Here is a 17,259-nt window from a genome sequence, read left to right as displayed (position 1 = left end):
AAATTTTATTTTTGTAGAGACAGGATCTCCCTATGTTTCCCAGACTGGTCTTGAACTTCTGGGTTCAAGCGATCCTCCTCCCTCAGACTCCTAAAGCAGTAGAATTACAGGTGTGAGCCACTGTGCCCAGCCTGAATGTAGTCTTTTTATTAATTCATTTAGTTTTCATTTCTGCTGTTGGTTTTTGAAAAAATAGTAGTGCTTGTAGATGATAAGTGTCTGAATTTGCAAAGTGATCTCTCTCAAGTGAGACATTGTTCTGCTAACATAGAAAAAATCAGAATATGCCATTGTGAAAACATGGTTCCCTGGAACGAGGGCAGCATCTTTTCTGTATTAGCACCCCCACCCCTTACCCCTTGTGCCCTGCCATGGTTCCTAATCTTCTGCCTTCTGCTCTGTGGGTAGTCAGCTTCGGTTCATGATGATAAGACATCCCTTAGAAGTCATTAAAGCAAGCTGTATTTAATGTGTTTAATCATTTTAGATGAATTAAGTCATCTTTCTTCTTAATCACTTTAGAGGCTGTTCCCTGAGTGCCACTGAGTTATCTGATATTTTACTGAGTGCTCAGAAGTGAGCTTTTAAGAAAAGGCTTTAGCTGTGCCTTGCTGAGATTGTAATTTATCAATGGACTTGATGTTCTCACTGGACCTGTAGGGGTCCGTGGACTAGCATGTGCCTTCTTACATCATGGCAAGAATAGCTGGAAGTTGCAGCCGACTGCTACCTTAGAAATGGAAGCAACTGGACATCATTCTTTCCCATGTCATCTCTTGGCCCTCCAGACCTCAGGCTCTCCACAGCAAGTACAGAGCAGCATTGGCAGCTGTTTAGTCAAACCTATTGACCACAGTGTAGAGGAAAGGCTTTATTGCCTCTGAATCTGGGGAATCCCACATATCCTTTATTTCCTTAGGCCTGGCAGTAGCTATATTTTTCCTTCCTTCCTCTGGTCTCATCCTCTTCCAGTATCTTCTCAGCCTCTAAGCGTTAGTAGGTGTAGGGCGTGCAAGAGGCGCTGGGTGAGATACAGAGGTATAGACAGCACTGTCACTGCCCTTGTGCAGGCAGTCCAGGTTTGTGAGAGCGTTCACTGGAATGCATGGTAGCCCCACAGAAAATGCGGCATTGAATGAGTGAGGCAAAAGCACCTAAAGTCAGCTGAGGACAGGCTATAAAGAGAAATGCAAAAGGATCTTCCTCTACCTGGGAGGATTACGGGGCAGGGGGATCAGCTGGCTCTACTCATCTGTAGTCAGGTCAAGCAAGTACAGAAATGACCTTAGCACCCATGCCCACCCTCTTTTCCCATTTCCAGCCCATGGGTTCACCTGTACTTGAGCAGCATTAGGTAACTGAGGACCATGGTGCCCTGTCCCTGGGATGCTTCCACATGGTCTGATAAATGATTGTTTTTGTCTCCTTTTTTCTGCCATACTGTCTCTAATGGAAAAATGTTGTTAGGGATTTAGATTCATTTTCCCAAGGAGTTTTTACTGAGTCTAAATTATTATTCCCAAGGAAAATTCCTCAGCGGGTCCCTTGTAATTCTATTTCCCTGTTAGTGGGCCTTAATAATTCCAGTTTGCCTACAGGGCTTTCTAAAGAAATAACTCTCTTCAAAATCAAGAAATAGGTCTCTATGAAGTGTTTCATTTTCAAGGAGCGCTTCCATTCAGAGGACTTAATGCTATAGTTGACATCTTAGTAAAACAATTTAAAAGGATCGTGTTATACTTGCTCATCAGAAAGAACATTCACGCTTAAGGTTTCAGAATGAAGGCGCACTCTCTTGTCATCTGATTTTCCTAGCAGAACAAAGAGAGAAAGTACCAAAAGAGACAAAAATTCAAGAGATGGCTTCTGTGGAATTGAGATAGTTGGGGGAAAAAAAACCACACACGCTTATTTGTATAGTTGCTTGCAAAAAGAGATATCAACTTGTTTATAAACATACTGAAGCTTTCCTTAAAATGGGTGTCTAATCATGGAGGTGCTTGCACGGGAGATATGGTTTGACTTCTGTTTTATTGGCCTGTTACATTTCATTGAGGTGGTGACATGTGAGAAGTGGTTTAGCCCTTAACTCTGATCACTCCCTGTAAATGATAAGCCTCACATCCATGCCTGTGGAGTAAGGCGCTGTCAGGTTTACGTTTAATTCAGCATATGGTCAGCTCTCTTACAGTAATTAGAGATAGGATAGGCAGAAGGCCAGGAAATTAAATCCATAATCTGAAATTTCCATTTTATCCTAAAATACTTACTAATGCTTTTACCAAACCTGGGATGTGAATTGGTGAGTTCTATCATTGTACATCTTTTGTATCAGTGTATCCTACTTCAACGGAATGTCCAAAACCAAACAAAAAAAAACGTGGCAGAAAGGGAGGAGGAGAAGCAAAAGGTCATGTTAGCACCACACAAAAATTGGTGGCCAGATTATGAATAACCAAATATCAATAGAAATAATTTTAAAAGATCAAACCGAACATTGAAACCATAAGACCCATACACCTACTATGTACCCACAAAAATTAAAAAGTAATAATGAACTATAGGGTCCTGTAGATTACACCAGCAATAGTACTGTCAGTCTCCAGCTAAGCCTCATTTTTTCTTTTGTTTTTCCAGAAAGAAAAAAAGGGTCTGTTGAAGTTGCTTTCTGGCGCCTCCACTAAACGGAAGCCTCGTGTGTCTCCTCCAGCATCGCCCACCCTGGAAGTGGAGCTGGGCAGTGCAGAGCTGCCTCTCCAGGGAGCGGTGGGGCCTGAACTGCCACCAGGAGGTGGCCACGGCAGGGCGGGCTCCTGCCCTGTGGACGGGGACGGACCGGTCACGACTGCAGCGGCGGGAGCAGCCCTGGCCCAGGATGCTTTTCACAGGAAGGCAAGTTCCCTGGACTCCGCCGTCCCCATCGCTCCACCGCCTCGCCAGGCCTGTTCCTCCCTGGGTCCTGTCTTAAATGAGTCGAGACCTGTTGTTTGTGAAAGGTGAGTTCAACTTCGTTCCAGGAAAAAAATTGGAAAATGAACAACAGGCTTTATGCTGGAACATTTAAGATGTTTTGCCACATCCTCCTAAATGTTTTTAAACTGAGCTTATAAAAATAATCAAGCACTGAATTTCTTTTCCCACTTGCCACACGTGCTCTGTTTTCCATTTACCCCCTCCCCTCCCCTCCCCTCCCCTCCCCTCCCCGTCTTGCCTCTTGCGCCTTGTGCTGTCACCCAGGCTGGAGTGCAGTGGCTCAATCTCAGCTCACTGCACCCTCCACCTCCTGGGTTTTTTTTCCTGGGGACTATGGTGCGCTTTCCCTGGGATGCTACCTCGTAGTCTGATAAATTCTCCTGCCTCAGCCTCCTGAGGAGCTAGGATTACAGGTGCCCACTACTGTGTCTGGCTAATTTTTGTATTTTAGTAGAGATGGGGTTTCTCCATCTTAGCCAGGTGGTCTTGAACTCCTGACCTCCTGACGCACCTGACTCAACCTCCCAAAGTGCTGGGATTAAAGGCGTGAGCCACCGCACCCAGCCCCTTCCATGTTTCTTAATGGGTTGGTCCCTAGCCTTCTTTTCTTTTATTTTCTCCACTCCGCCATGCAAGAATTGTATCCAGGTGAAAATTGTCAATCACTGGGAACTTGTTCATGGATTGACTTCTTTCTTGTTTCTATTTCTTTGCCAGCAATCACTGTCTTTTTTTTTTTTTTTTAATATTTTGCCTTTTTAATTAAAAGTTTGCAGCATTTCCTGCTAGTTGTGAAGCAACTAGAGCAGGGGTGTCCGATCTTTTGGCCTCCCTGGGACACACATAAAATACACAAATATGGCCCGGCACGGTGGCTCACACCTGTAATCCCAGCAACGTGGTGAAACCCTGTCTCTACTAAAATACAAAGAAATAGCCAGGCATGGTGGCAGGTCCCTGTAATCCCAACTACTTGGAAGCCTGAGGTGGGAGAATCACTTGAACCTGGGAGGTGGATGTCGTAGTGATAGGAGATCGTGCCACTGCTCCCCAGCCTGGGCAGCAGAGCAGAACTCCATCTCAAAGAAAATAGAAATAATTAATAAATAAATTTATATTATGTTAAAAATATGTTACATTATACACACACACACACACACACACGCACTAACATTAATGATAGTTGATGAGTTTAAAAAAAAACCTCACAATATTTTAAGAAAGTTTACAAATTTGTGTTGTGTTGCATGCCCGCAGGTCAGACAAGCTTAAATTAGAGAATTCTATTAGCTAAGAGAACTCTTTCCTTTCTTTGAGACAGGGTCTTGCTCTGTTGCCCAGGCTTCAGTGCAGTGGTACAGTCACAGCTCACTGTAGCCTCAACATCCTGGGCTCAAGTGATCCTCCCACCTCAGCTTCCTAAAGCCTGTGCCACCATTCCCAGCCAATTTTTTTGGATTTTTTGTAAAGACAGGGTCTTCCATGCTGCCCAGGCTAGTCTGGAACTCCTGGACTCAAGCCATTCTCCTGCCTTGTCCTCCCAAAGTGCTGGGATTACAGGCATGAGCTACCGTGCCTGGCCAAGAACTCGCTTCTTCTTCTTCCTGAGCCAGAAGAATGTGGCTAAGTTCTCAGTCTCAGTTCTGACTCTCCTCCTGACCCAGTGACTTGATTCAGTTACACTCAGAGTAGTAAGCCCTGTCAGTGATGCCAGCCTGGAATAATTCTTACAAAAGGGAGCAGCTCTGTTTGATACTCCGCTGGGGCTCTAGGAATGTGTTAGGAAAGAAAATATATATTTAATGAGACAAATAACTACTAGGATTACAGCTAGTGCTCGACTTACGACCACGGTCGGCACTGCGGACCGGTCGTAACACGATTTGGTTGTAAGTTGAGTAGGCTATATGTACAGTTGAAATGGTCCACGCAGAGATGGTAGTGCTGCCGGAAGCTGGTCCGCATTGTCATACGCCCAGCTGGGCAACGTTTGCGCTGCCAACGCGGAGCAGTCGTGGCTAGCGATTGTGGTCGTAAAGTCGAATGGTCGTAAGTTGCATAGGTGGTAAGTCGATCAATACCTGTATTTAAACTGAACAGTGAAGCGCTATTCGTTACATAGGAAAGCATCATGAAGTATCCTTAAAATACTTGACTATTTTTATATCGCATATAAATATATGGTATTTGTCGTGTCATCTGTTTTATTGTTTCCATAAGCTTCATTTCCTCTGTGCCTACATTTCATAAATACGGTAAATTTCTACTTTGTGGAGGTACTGCCTTTTTGGTAGCACTTTCTATGTTGCTGACTTGAAATGTGACTATAAAGTGTGATGTTTTTAAATGCCTTAAATTCACCTTACCTGTGTATTTCAGATGAAGCCATAGGTATATTTGTATCCACCAAAACCTGAGGCGTGCATTCATATTTTTGGCACACTTTTTTTACTTACAAATAAACTAGGAAAAATGGAAAAAAATAAATGTCAGACAACCTATTTACATTAAATACAAAGCTCACAATTTATGATTTTTTTTTTTTTTTTTTTTTTTGAGACGAAGTCTCACTTTGTTGCCCAGGCTGGAGTGCAGTGGTGCAATCTTGGCTCACTGTAGCCTCCACTTCCCAGGTTCAAGTGATTCTCCTGCCTCTGCCTCCTGAGTAGCTGGGACTACAGGCAAACACCACGCCCAGCTAATTTTTTGTATTTTTAGTAGAGACGGGGTTTTGCCATGTTGCCCAGGGGGATCTCGAACTCCTGGGCCCAAGGGATCCGCCCACCTCAGCCTCCCAAAGTGCTAGGATTACAGGCATGAACCACCGCCCCAGCCACAATTTCTGATATTTATCTTTATAGTGCTGTATAATAATTTTCTATAGAAACCAGTTTTAAAATGAGCCATTACCCTAACAAAATGTTCTCTCCCTACAAATGAAATCATTTTCTCTTTCCTGTCATCTGTTGTGCTCTTAGTAAAGCTTTGAAATTTTGTCCAGAATTCACTGAATCTTGTATTCTTCGAGTCAACCTTGTTCCTGCTGTATTGGTCTGCTTTCCAGGGATAGCACCTTCTGTCCCTGGAGTTGGTCCAGTTACTTGTTTGCCTTCTCTTGGTCACAAAGCCTCCCTCCCTCCTTCCCTCCAGGCATTGATCTGCAGTTTTTCCTTCAAGTCCTGAGGGCATCTCTCCTGTGTTCCCCCTCATTTTGTTGTATTTGTGTGACTCTTTTGAGTGATGGTTGACTTTGCCCAGACTCTCCCTAGACACTGGCATGGGCACTGCAGTCTCCCTCCCCCTAATGCATTCCTTTTCAGTTGCCAGATGTCCCTGGTCTCTGTGGCTTCTGCATTCTAGTCCCTTCCTCTTAGAGGAACTCCTTTCTAACAGCAGCCTCCTGCTGTTCAGTTCATATGAAAGGAGGAATTGCTAGCACAGACAGGTGACAGCATTTCAGGGAGCGGGGGATGTACGTCAGATAGGGAATATGGGGAATTTAATGATGGGACAGATGGGCCCGAGCACGCTGGAATTCTTTGGCAGATTTTCTTGTATAACCATTTGAATTTTTACAAGTGGGAAATGGGTCTTTGGAGAAGACGTCTATCCAAGTTTATATTTTTATAATCCATATGTTCAGTGGAATATTAAATATAATAGCCAATCTGACCAACGTTCCACAGCCCTTCATTTCATACATGATGCTAATAGTATTTATTTACCTTGGATTCTCAGCTTTGCCTCGCAGTAAAAATAACAGGAAACATGTGGAAACGTATAGGAAAATATTCTGTTATTCACTAGGAATGAAATGCTTTGATTAATTAAAAGCCACCAAGTATAGAATTTAGAGATTACTTGTTTTCATATTTTAAACATTGCAACACAATAAAAAGTGCTCATTGCTGAAAATGAAGGAAAGATCAACTTGTATATAAGTATGATTGAGAAAACGTTTCAGGATCTAGAAATAATTCTTGATTTACAATACAAACATCAACAACTCTTGCCCTGGCAAAATACAGAAGGAGCCCAGGGTTCTTTTGGTAGAAATTATACTGATAGAATTTCATAGAAATGTTTTTCAATGTATATTATTGGAATACTATGAGATAAGATTTATCTACAGATTAGAATGAGAACAAGCATAAAATTTCCTCTCAAACCATGACCCTGTCTCATATGTCTAAAGTAAAAGAATGTGCCAGTCACGGTGGATCACAAGGTCAGGAATTCAAGACTAGCCTGGCCAAGATGGTGAAACCCTGTCTCTACTAAAAATACAAAAAAAAAAAAAAATAGCCAGGTATGGCAGTGGTGGGCACCTGTAATCCCAGCTACTTGGGAGGCTGAGATAGAGAATCTCTTGAAGACGGGAGGCGGAGGTTGTGGTAAGCTGAAAGGGCACCATTGCACCCCAGCAGAGCGAGACTCTGTCTCAAAAACAAAAAGAATGACTGGGGCAGCCAGTGCTGTCAGTGGAAAGAACCAATACCAACCACGTGGTATAAAGACTTAAGCAATCTCATAATAAGGAAGGATGAACCTTGAAGTGTGTTGACAGGTCTTGGTGTCAGCAGAGAGAATTCTCTGAGGAACAAAAAGTTTCTTCTGTGTTTGTTAGACTGAAGAAAACAAGCCAGATATAGCGCTATATCCTGGAGGCAGAAAAGGTATAATTGATGACAGCAGAAATAATAGAACAGATATTTTAGGCTCTATTTTAGAGGGATTGAGAAAAAATAATTAGGAAATTGCAAAGTGAAAGTGGTAAGAAAATATTTCAGAAGGGATGACAAAGAAAAGAAAGTACGTATATGACAGATATATTTTTCTTCTAAAGAAAGAAATACATATATATATATATATATATATGTAAAGGGTTCAGGGAGACAGAACAAGTCATCTTTATCTGTGTGTATTTTTTAATTTAGTAATTAAACTAAGAACCACATACCTATAAGCTCCTCTCCTAAATTGGAAAAAAAAAAAACAAAAAAACCTATGTATGATCTTTGATCTGGGATTCAGCTTGAGCACTTGGAAACAAACAAATTGGATAGAGATAGATTTACAGAAAGGCAGCTGGGCTTAACCAGCATGATTAATTTCTTTGAGTCAGTGACAATGAGCCCACTGGGTGAAGCAATGTACATAATTTACTTGGACTTGGAGCATGCTACAAAGGGAACTAGTCTGGTTTTGCCAGTGAAATACTTAATTGTATATTAGATTGCTGTGGCAACTGGCAGAAAGCAGTAAGTGGTTACTCACCCAGGTCAGAGTGATGGACTGAGCGCCTCCCAGAGCAACAGGGGAGCCAATCTGGGCTATACCAGGGGCAATTAGAAATGAAAATATATGGACTTCAGAGAACACTAGAGGCCAGAAAAATAAGGGAAGCAAGAAATGTATACTAGTAAAAGATGGCAAATGCCCATTCAGATGGAAGCTAAAAGACCATAGCATCGGATGTCTGTGGAGCTTCTTTATATTGCAAGACTCTGTTTCTTGAATTCCGCCTTGACTGTTATCACCAAAAGTTGAGTTAAGGTCACAGAGCCACTAAGAGGCAGAGGCCATTCAGGGCCCAGTCTGTGAGCCACTCCGGTCACCCCGCAATGCCTCCACAGTGCCCTGTTCAAAGGGAACAGGGCATGCTTTCCAACCAAGGTACCAGTGAGCTTTATACATTTTTCCTTTTTTTTTTTTTTTTTTTTTTTTGAGACAGGGCCTCGCTCTGTCACCCAGGCTGGAGAGCGGTGGTGCAATCTTGGCTCACTGCAACCTCTACCTCCTGGGTTCAAGCGATTCTCCTGCCTCAGCCTCCCAAATAGCTGGGATTACAGGCGCGTACCACCACGCCTGGCTAATTTTTGTATTTGTTGTAGAGACGGGGTTTCACCATGTTGGCCAGGCTGGTCTTGAACTCCTTACCTCAGGTGATCTGCCTGCCTCAGCCTCCAAAGTGCTGGGTTTACAGGTGTGAGCCACCACACCCTATTCCTTTCTTTTTCTTCAACAAAAATTTTATTCATGTATGTATCTTATTTTTTAAATTATGGTAAAGTATACATGAAAATTTACTATTTTTCAAGTGTACAATTCAATGGCATTGAGTACATTCATGTTGTCATACAACCATTTACCATTATGCATTTCTAGAAAGTTTTCATATCCTAAACTGAATCCGTATTCATTAAGCACTAATCCTTCATTCCCCCACCTTCAGGCCCTACAGCCACCCTTCTACTTTCTGTCCCTGTGAGTGACTTCTGGGCACCTCACAAGCGGAATCACGCAGTAGTCGTCCTTCTGTATGCACGCAGCTTATTTCACTCGGCATAACGTTTGCAAGCTTCATCCCTGTTTTAGCACTTGTTAGAATTTCATTCCTTTTTCAGGAGCTGTGTACATTTTAAAAAACGCTTTTTCTATACAATTAGGCCTTTTTTTGCCACTTGACATGCTTATTAAGAATTAAACGTACCATGCTAAGTACTATGAGACATAGAAAGTGAATTTAGCATCATCTCACCCTTCAAGCAGCTTATGGTTTGGTAGAATAAATGAGACAGGGACACAGATGGTAATAATACAATGTAGTCTGTGCTAAGTGCCATAAGACATATACATGGAGGCCTCTGGGATTTAGTCAAGCATGAAATTGCCTCCAGCTGTGGGGCTGGAGATTTCACAGGGGAGAATTGGAGCCAGGCTTTGAGAGGGTGATAGGGTATGGATGGGCAAAGATAGTGTCAAATGAAATTCCCACTGGAAGGAACTGCACGAGCCAAGGCATGGAGTGGGAGAGGTAAAGGCCCTATGTAGGGGACATGTTCAGGCTTAGGGGAGTGTTTGGGACTTTTGTGGTGATAATAGTAACTACAGCTGTAAAAAGAGATTAAGGCCTGATCACCAAGGGCTTTGCATACCAGGCTGAGGATTAACCTTGCTCGCAGGCATTGTAAAGCTGTTAATGATTTTTTGGCAGTGGATTGCTGCAAATAGAGTTGCCACTTAAGAATATTAATATGTGAGTTCTGCATAGAATGAGTTGGGACAGGAAGAGACCTGAGGCAAGAAAGATAGGTAGATATTTGACCAGGTGGATGTCAGTCGCAGTGGCTCATGCCTGTAATCCCAGAACTTTGGGAGGCTGAGGTGGGAGGATCATGAGGTCAGGAGTTTGAGACCAGCCTGGCCAATATGGTGAAACCCTGTCTCTATTAAAAATACAAAAATGGGGCTGGGTGCGGTGGTTCACGCCTATAATCCTAGCACTTTGGGAGGTGGAGGCGGGCAGATCACAGGGTCAGGAGTTTGAGACCAGCCTGGCCAACATGGTGAAACCTGGACACTAAAAATACAAAAAATTAGCTGGATGTGATGGCGGGTGCCTGTAATCCCAGCTACTCAGGAGGCTGAGGCAGGAGAATGACTTGAACCTGGGAGGTTGAGGTTGTAGTGAGCTAAGGTCACACCATTGCACTCTAACAAGGGTGACAAGAGCAACACTCCGTCTCAAAAAAAAAAAAAAACACAAAAATTAGCTGGGCGCGTTGGCACATACCTGTAATCCCAGCTACTCAGGAGGCTGAGGCAGGAGAATTTCTTGAACCCAGGAGATGGAGGTTGCAGTGAGCCGAGATTGTGCCATTGCACTCCAGCCTGAGTGACAAGAGTGAAACTCCATCTAAAAAACAAACAAAAAAATACATATATTTATTTATTTATTTGACCAGGTGGAAGGTACCGAAAGGTAATGAAGTCATCAACCAGGATAGTGACAGTGACAATGAAGAGGAGTGGATGGAGTGTGGATTTTGAAGGTAGATCAGCAGGTCCCGTGGAGGTCTTGGGAGAGTAGCCGTTCACTCCTGAGGTTCAGAACTTCCCCAAAGCCCTGTTTGCATAAAGATGAGCATAATCCCCGTGAGGCAGAGGGTGGAGCAGCAGATGTGAAGGGCCTCTGCAGCTGTGCCTTACATCTGTTGGTTGGTCTGTAAATGTTCTACTTGGCAAAGCCTTTCAATGCCTGAAATAGTTGGCCAGTTATGCCCAGAATTTGGCCTTACAAATCTGTATTAGAAAACTCTGTGCAAACCACCTCACAAGGCTCAAAATCAGGACCTGAGCTGGAAGATTTCTAAGTAGAGTCTATTACTTCTGCACCTGGTATTCTTCATACCATCAAAACTGCATCACAGTTTCCATTATGCACATGGTTTCTCATTCCACCCACCCTCTTCCCCCCTAGAGGTTTGTAAAACTTAGCAATGAAAATTTGCTCCCACTGGGAACTTGGCAGGAAGAGTATGTTCTTAGCCCAGCAGCAGTTCTAGTTCAAAATTTTTTTGACAAAATTGGTTTAGTGCATTTTATAAAATGCATATATTAATCTAATTCACTTCAAGTTTTTCAATAATCTTTTTTATTCCATTTCGCCTTTTAGGCAGCTCACAGAGAACAAGTAGGGAATATATCTCATGAGAAATCTACTCTGAATATGTTCTGAGCCACTTGTACATTTTTTTCCCAGAATTATAAAGCTTTGCCTTAAATTTTTAACTTGCCCCAAATGGCAACTACATCATTGCTTTTTCCATGGATTTTTAGCATGTTGATATTAGTCTTGAGAAATGTCATCTGGATCCTTCTTTCAGATAAATTCATGATGAAATTATTTGTCTTGCTTTTAAAGGTGTCAAATAGTGGCTTATGACTATAATCCCAGCACTTTGTGGGGCTGAGGCTGGAAGATTGCTTGAGCCCAGGAGTTCAAGACCAGCCTGGGCAGTATAGTGAGATGCCATCTCTACAAAAAGTAAAAAGATTAGCCAGGTATGGTGGCACACACCTGTAGTCCCAGCCAGAAGGCTAAGGTAGGAAGATCAGTTAGATCAGATAAGCCTGGGAGGTCAAGGTTACAGTGAGCTGTGATTGTACCGCTGCACACCAGCCTGGGCAACAAAGCCACACCGTCTCAAAATAAAGATGTCAGAGAAAGGATTCCGAAACCCTAACTGTGTAATTCTAAAGTTTGTCAAATCTCATTGTCAGGAAATGCTTTAGGTTGTGGCCTGAGTTTGTTTCCTAGTTAGAGATGTCCAGCCACTGACTGGCCCATCCTTCACCTCCTTCAAGCACCAGGTCTCTGCCTACTCTTGTCTAAGCCATATGATCATTATGGGAGCTAATATTTTAGGGTTGACCTCTTTGTCAGACACCATACTAAGAGCATTATACTTGTTTAGCTCATTACAGTCCTATTCTACACATGAGGAAACAGACTGAGAGAACTGAGATAACTGGCCCAAAGTTAAGCTGCTCTAACTGACCTTAGAGTCTGTGTCAACCCTTAGGCAGGGTTTCTCCCACAATGCCATGCTTCCTCCCTCATTCCGTGCTTGATCCGACCCCAGCCTTGTGGTCTGTGGATATTCACGTTTGAATTAGCTGAACCTTTCTCGGATGTGATAAGCCAACTTTGGAGCTGTGCTTTTGCTTCAGATCTTGGACAGTAATTTGGTCCTGTGCCAAAGGAGCTTAGGTTGTTCGAGCTGCCACTTATCCTTTGCAGAGGTGTGTTTTTTCAGTGTAATAGTCTGGGACTCTTGCTATGGTCTTTCTTAAATGGATTCTGGTTTATATGGAATGGGAATTGGTGAAAGGAACAGGCTGTAAGGGGTTTCACAAGTTTGGGGGTAGTTGTATAGAATTTGTTCTGGCTATCACTTTTAAGCCATAACATTCTTCACTTTCAGGAGTGGGTCCCATGAGGCTGTAAACTCATTTTCTGACTTTGAGAACCAAATGAACGTAGAAACCCAAAATCACCTTTATGACCTAATACTCATTACGTAGCATCAAACAGTGAAAGATCCATTTATTAGTTACCCATTGCCATGCATCCAGTCACCCCCAAATCTCAGGGGCTTAAAAGAATAATAAGCATTTATTATTTCACAGCTTCTGTGGATCACGTAATTGTGGAGCAGCTTATCTGCTTTAGAGTATTTCTTGAGATTGCAGTGAAGACATCAGCCTGAGCTGATGCTCAACTGGGGCTGGAGGATCCACTTCTGAGGTGACTTAGTCACATCACTGTTGTCTGGTTAGTTTAGACTTTTGCAAAGAGGCCTCAGTGCCTTACTGTGTGTGTATTTCCTTTCCATAGAGATGCTGAGTGTCCTCACAACTTGGCAGCTAATTTTCCCGAGTGACTGATCCAAGAGAAAGTAAAGTGCAAGCCACAATGCCTTTTATGATCTAGCCTCAGAAATCACCCACTGTCATTTTCATAACATTTTATTGGTCACACAGGTCATCCCTATGGATCATAGGAGGAGACTATACAAGAGTGTGAATACCAGGAAGCAAAGATCATTGGGGCCATCTTAGGGGTTGGCTGCCACACACCACCATTCTTTTCCCCTTTTGTTGAGAGGAGGAGTAAAGGAGAGAGATAATGCTGGAAAAATAGCAAAGGATAAAAGGATACAGAATGTAAAACAAGTCACTTCCCTCTGGTTTCCTACAAGCTGTAAGTCTGTGTGGGAAAGCTCAGGAGCATGGAGGCAAGGGCATAGATAATATTAAGCCAGCTAGGCTTCTGCTGTTTTTAAGCGATAATGACACCTTTCCCACTAATATTCAAATTTTGAACCAAGAAGAAATAGACACAAATGTCTGAATAGTGGAGATCAGAATGTCAACCTCATTACTGGTAGTAGTGGATTGAATTTGTGGCCACAGCCCTCCGCTCCACATCTGGACCTTGGGTATATAATTTGGGTATGCGGGGCAGATTACCTTCCTCAGAATTGCTGCCTCGCCCATGTCAAACCCCAGTGTAAGGGACACAGAGACAGATTTCCAGACTCACTTTCCTGACCTCTCTGTGCTCACAACACGAGGCAGAGCAGAGCCTCCTCAGCCTGTGGCCAGGTGGTTCAGTGAGGACCAAACCTTGCCGCTCAGCTACTTCTCTCAGTTTTACCAATCAAATAAATTCACTCCTGTTTTCTTGGAGAAGAGGGAGGGACAGAAATGATGGCCCTCCCAGGAAATGAAACGAAACTCTCCTTTATGACCAAGATACAATCACTGGGAGGGAGCAAGGATGGCTCTCCTTATAAAGGTCACTCTAGTGAACCAACCTGGGCCATCAGTAGTGGATTGACACACATATCCAAGGCCGGTCTTTGTTAGTACCCAGTCTCTATGAAACATGAAGGAATTAATGTTATGTCCTATTCATGTGGAAGGTTCGTGCAGACTAACGGTACACCATTTTTTAAAATAACTGCTTTGAATCACCTTAACTAAAATCTCTCTCTTTTCTAGGCACAGGGTCGTGGTTTCCTATCCTCCTCAGAGTGAGGCAGAACTTGAACTTAAAGAAGGAGATATTGTGTTTGTTCATAAAAAGCGAGAGGATGGCTGGTTCAAAGGCACATTACAACGTAATGGGAAAACTGGCCTCTTCCCAGGGAGCTTCGTGGAAAACATATGAGGAGACTGACACTGAGAAGGCTTAAAATCACTTCACACAACAAAATAGCACAAAGCAACTTAACGGAGAGAGCACATTTGTGGACTTCCAGATGGTCAGGAGATGGGCTAAGGATTGGTGCGTGACTCCCATGCCCCAGCACAGTTCCCCCAGCCAGCAGAGTGAAGAAGGTGTCTGTGTGGATTTTATCAGTCTGGATTCGGAGGTGTAAGGTGTGCCTTGTACTGTCTGATTTACTACACAGAGAAACCTTTTTTTTTTTTTTTTTAAGATATGTAACTAAAATGGACAATTGTTTACAAGGCTTAACTAATTTATTTGCTTTTTTAAACTTGAACTTTTCTTATAATAGATACATTCTTTGGATTATGATTTTAAGAAATTATTAATTTATGAAATGATAGCTAAGGAGAAGCTGGATTATCTCCTGTTGAGAGCAAGAGATTCATTTTGACATAGAGTGAATGCATCTTTCCCTCCCCCCCTCCCTGCTACCATTATATTTTGGGGTTATGTTTTGCTTCTTTAAGCTGGAAATGCCAGTTCTCTAATTTGGTTTTCTTCTTTGGGAAACCAGACATACAAATGAGCATCAATTAGGACCTGGGGTAGAGAGAAACTTGAGAGAAGAGAAGTTAGAAGTTGGTTAGAATCACCCTGAAGATCTAGTCCTCAGTTTAATTGTGTGGATTTTTAATTTTCCTGGAATGAAATCACTGAAACAATGAGAAAGAACACAGCACAACCCTTGAACAAAATGTATTCAGAAATATGTTTAGTTTTATAGCACAAGCAGCTCAATTGTTTGGTTGGAAAGTAGGGGAAATTGAGGTTGAACTCACTGTCTGAGAATGGCTATGATGCGTCATTTCCCGTTTTACCCCAGCTGATCTGCATGCCCAGGACACAAGTGAAACATTTGTGAGATAGTAGTGGTAAGTGCTGCACTCGTGTTAGGTCAAAGGCTGTAAGAAACACTGTGAAAAGTTCGTATTCATCCATTGTGATTCTTTCCTCATGTCTTGCATGTGTTACTGGATTCCCACAGTGATATAGACTGTGCATGGTGTGTATATTTCATTGCGATTTCCTGTTAAGGTGAGTTTGTACTCAGAGTCAACCAATTCAGGGGGTGTAAAAATCAACAGTGTTCTCTTCTCTACCCCAAAGCCACTACTGACCCAGGTCTGTTCAGTGTGCTCACTCCCTCTCTGGCTAAGGCATCCATTAGCCACTACCCAAGTCATTAGTGAAAATGTTTTTATGTCCTCCCAGCAGACAGACATCAAGGATGAGTTAACCAGGAGACTGCTCCTGTGACTGTGGAGCTCTGGAAGGCTTGGTGGGAGCGAATGTGCCCACACCTTACAATTGTGGCGGGACCCAGCTGAGCCTGTCTTTTTATATCCATTCTTTGATGTCATTGGCCTCTCCCACTGATTTCATTATGGTGCCACGCAGTCATGGATCTGGGTAGTCTGGAAAACAAAAGGAGGGAAGACAGCCTGGTAGTGAGTAAGATCCTTACCACAGTTTTCTCATGGGAAATAGATAATAAACCCTTTGATCTTTTTTTTTTCTTTTAAGAATTAAAACTGGGAAATAAAAACATGAACTGAAAAGTCTTCTTGCAATGGCAAGAGGTTTCATGGTCTTAAAGATACACTATATGGTTGAAAATGAAATCATTCCTAAATTAATCTTTTAAAAAAAAAACACTGTATATTATGTTCCTGTGTGTTGAATTTTTAAAAAATACTTTACTTGGATATTCATGTAATATATAAGGGTTTGGTGAAATGAACTTTAGTTAGGAAAAAAGCTGGCATCAGCTTTCATCTGTGTAAGTTGACACCAATGTGTCATAATATTCTTTATTTTGGGAAATTAGTGTATTTTATAAAAATTTTAAAAAGAAAAAGACTACTACAGGCTAAGATAATTTTTTTACCTGTCTTTTCTCCATATTTTAAGCTATGTGATTGAAGTACCTCTGTTCATAGTTTCCTGGTATAAAGTTGGTTAAAATTTCATCTGTTCATAGATCATTAGGTAATATAATGTATGGGTTTTCTATTGGTTTTTTGGAGAGAGTAGAGGGAGATTTTGTAACAAGGGCTTGTTACACAGTGATATGGTAATGATAAAATTACAATTTATCATTCCTTTTCATGTGAATAATTTGAGGACTGGATAAAAGGTTTCAAGATTAAAATTTGATGTTCAACCTTTGTGTGTCCCTTGTGTCAATCCTTAAAAAACTTTTTTAAATTAAAAAACACACAAATTTGACCTAATTTGTACCTCACAAGAATTCTTTGCATACACCTCAAACAGAAGATGTCTGCAAGAATCAGTTTGGTGATGATGATACATTTTACCTCTGCAACTAACAAACCTTGTTTATTTCTCCAAGAAGCTTAAAAAGAGTTTGTGGAGTCACACAAGGTCGTGTATGGCACTTGCGTTCCCCTCTTCCTCTTCTGGTTACTAAAATCATCCGGTGAGTGCTAGAAGTTGTCTTAGCCATAGAAGGAGCAGACCCGTAACCAACCGTGTGATAACCCGTAAGTCTCAGCATGGCTTGTAGAGAAAATCTTTAGATTCACCGTGATTTTCATCGTCCAAGAAATGAAAGGGCCGTGTAAGTCATATTAAAAACTATTTTCCTGTTAACTTTTGGCTACTGTCAAATTCCTTATCAGAATTGAAAATCAGGAATTCTAGGTTGTATTGTTGCTTTGCCAGAAACTCTGTCTGTAGTC

General features: G+C 42.2%; 1 protein-coding gene and 1 long non-coding RNA gene across 4 annotated transcripts in view; both read left to right on the top strand.

Annotated features, from left to right (window-relative positions):
* Window positions 1-16,726, top strand: part of SH3RF1 (SH3 domain containing ring finger 1) — a 187,680-nt gene extending 170,954 nt beyond the window's left edge. For all 3 annotated transcript variants that reach the window (XM_032298636.1, XM_032298637.1, XM_032298634.1), the window contains exons 11-12: window positions 2,638-2,996; window positions 14,326-16,726. In XM_032298636.1, the coding sequence (XP_032154527.1) occupies window positions 2,638-2,996; window positions 14,326-14,494 (528 nt within the window). In that variant the 3' untranslated portion in view covers window positions 14,495-16,726. The remainder of the gene's footprint in view (window positions 1-2,637; window positions 2,997-14,325) is intronic.
* Window positions 7,838-11,762, top strand: LOC116565161. Its single transcript, XR_004275284.1, has 3 exons — window positions 7,838-7,851; window positions 10,073-10,090; window positions 10,739-11,762. It is a non-coding gene; the product is annotated as an uncharacterized LOC116565161 (long non-coding RNA).
* Window positions 16,727-17,259: the final 533 nt, after the last annotated feature.

Source organism: Sapajus apella, unplaced genomic scaffold, assembly GCF_009761245.1.
Source record: "Sapajus apella isolate SASKATOON/1434 unplaced genomic scaffold, GSC_monkey_1.0 scaffold39, whole genome shotgun sequence".
In the NCBI taxonomy this organism is placed as follows: domain Eukaryota; kingdom Metazoa; phylum Chordata; class Mammalia; order Primates; family Cebidae; genus Sapajus; species Sapajus apella.
The sequence above is the reverse complement of the archived record's forward strand: the minus strand, read 5'-3'. Positions and strand labels throughout refer to the sequence as shown.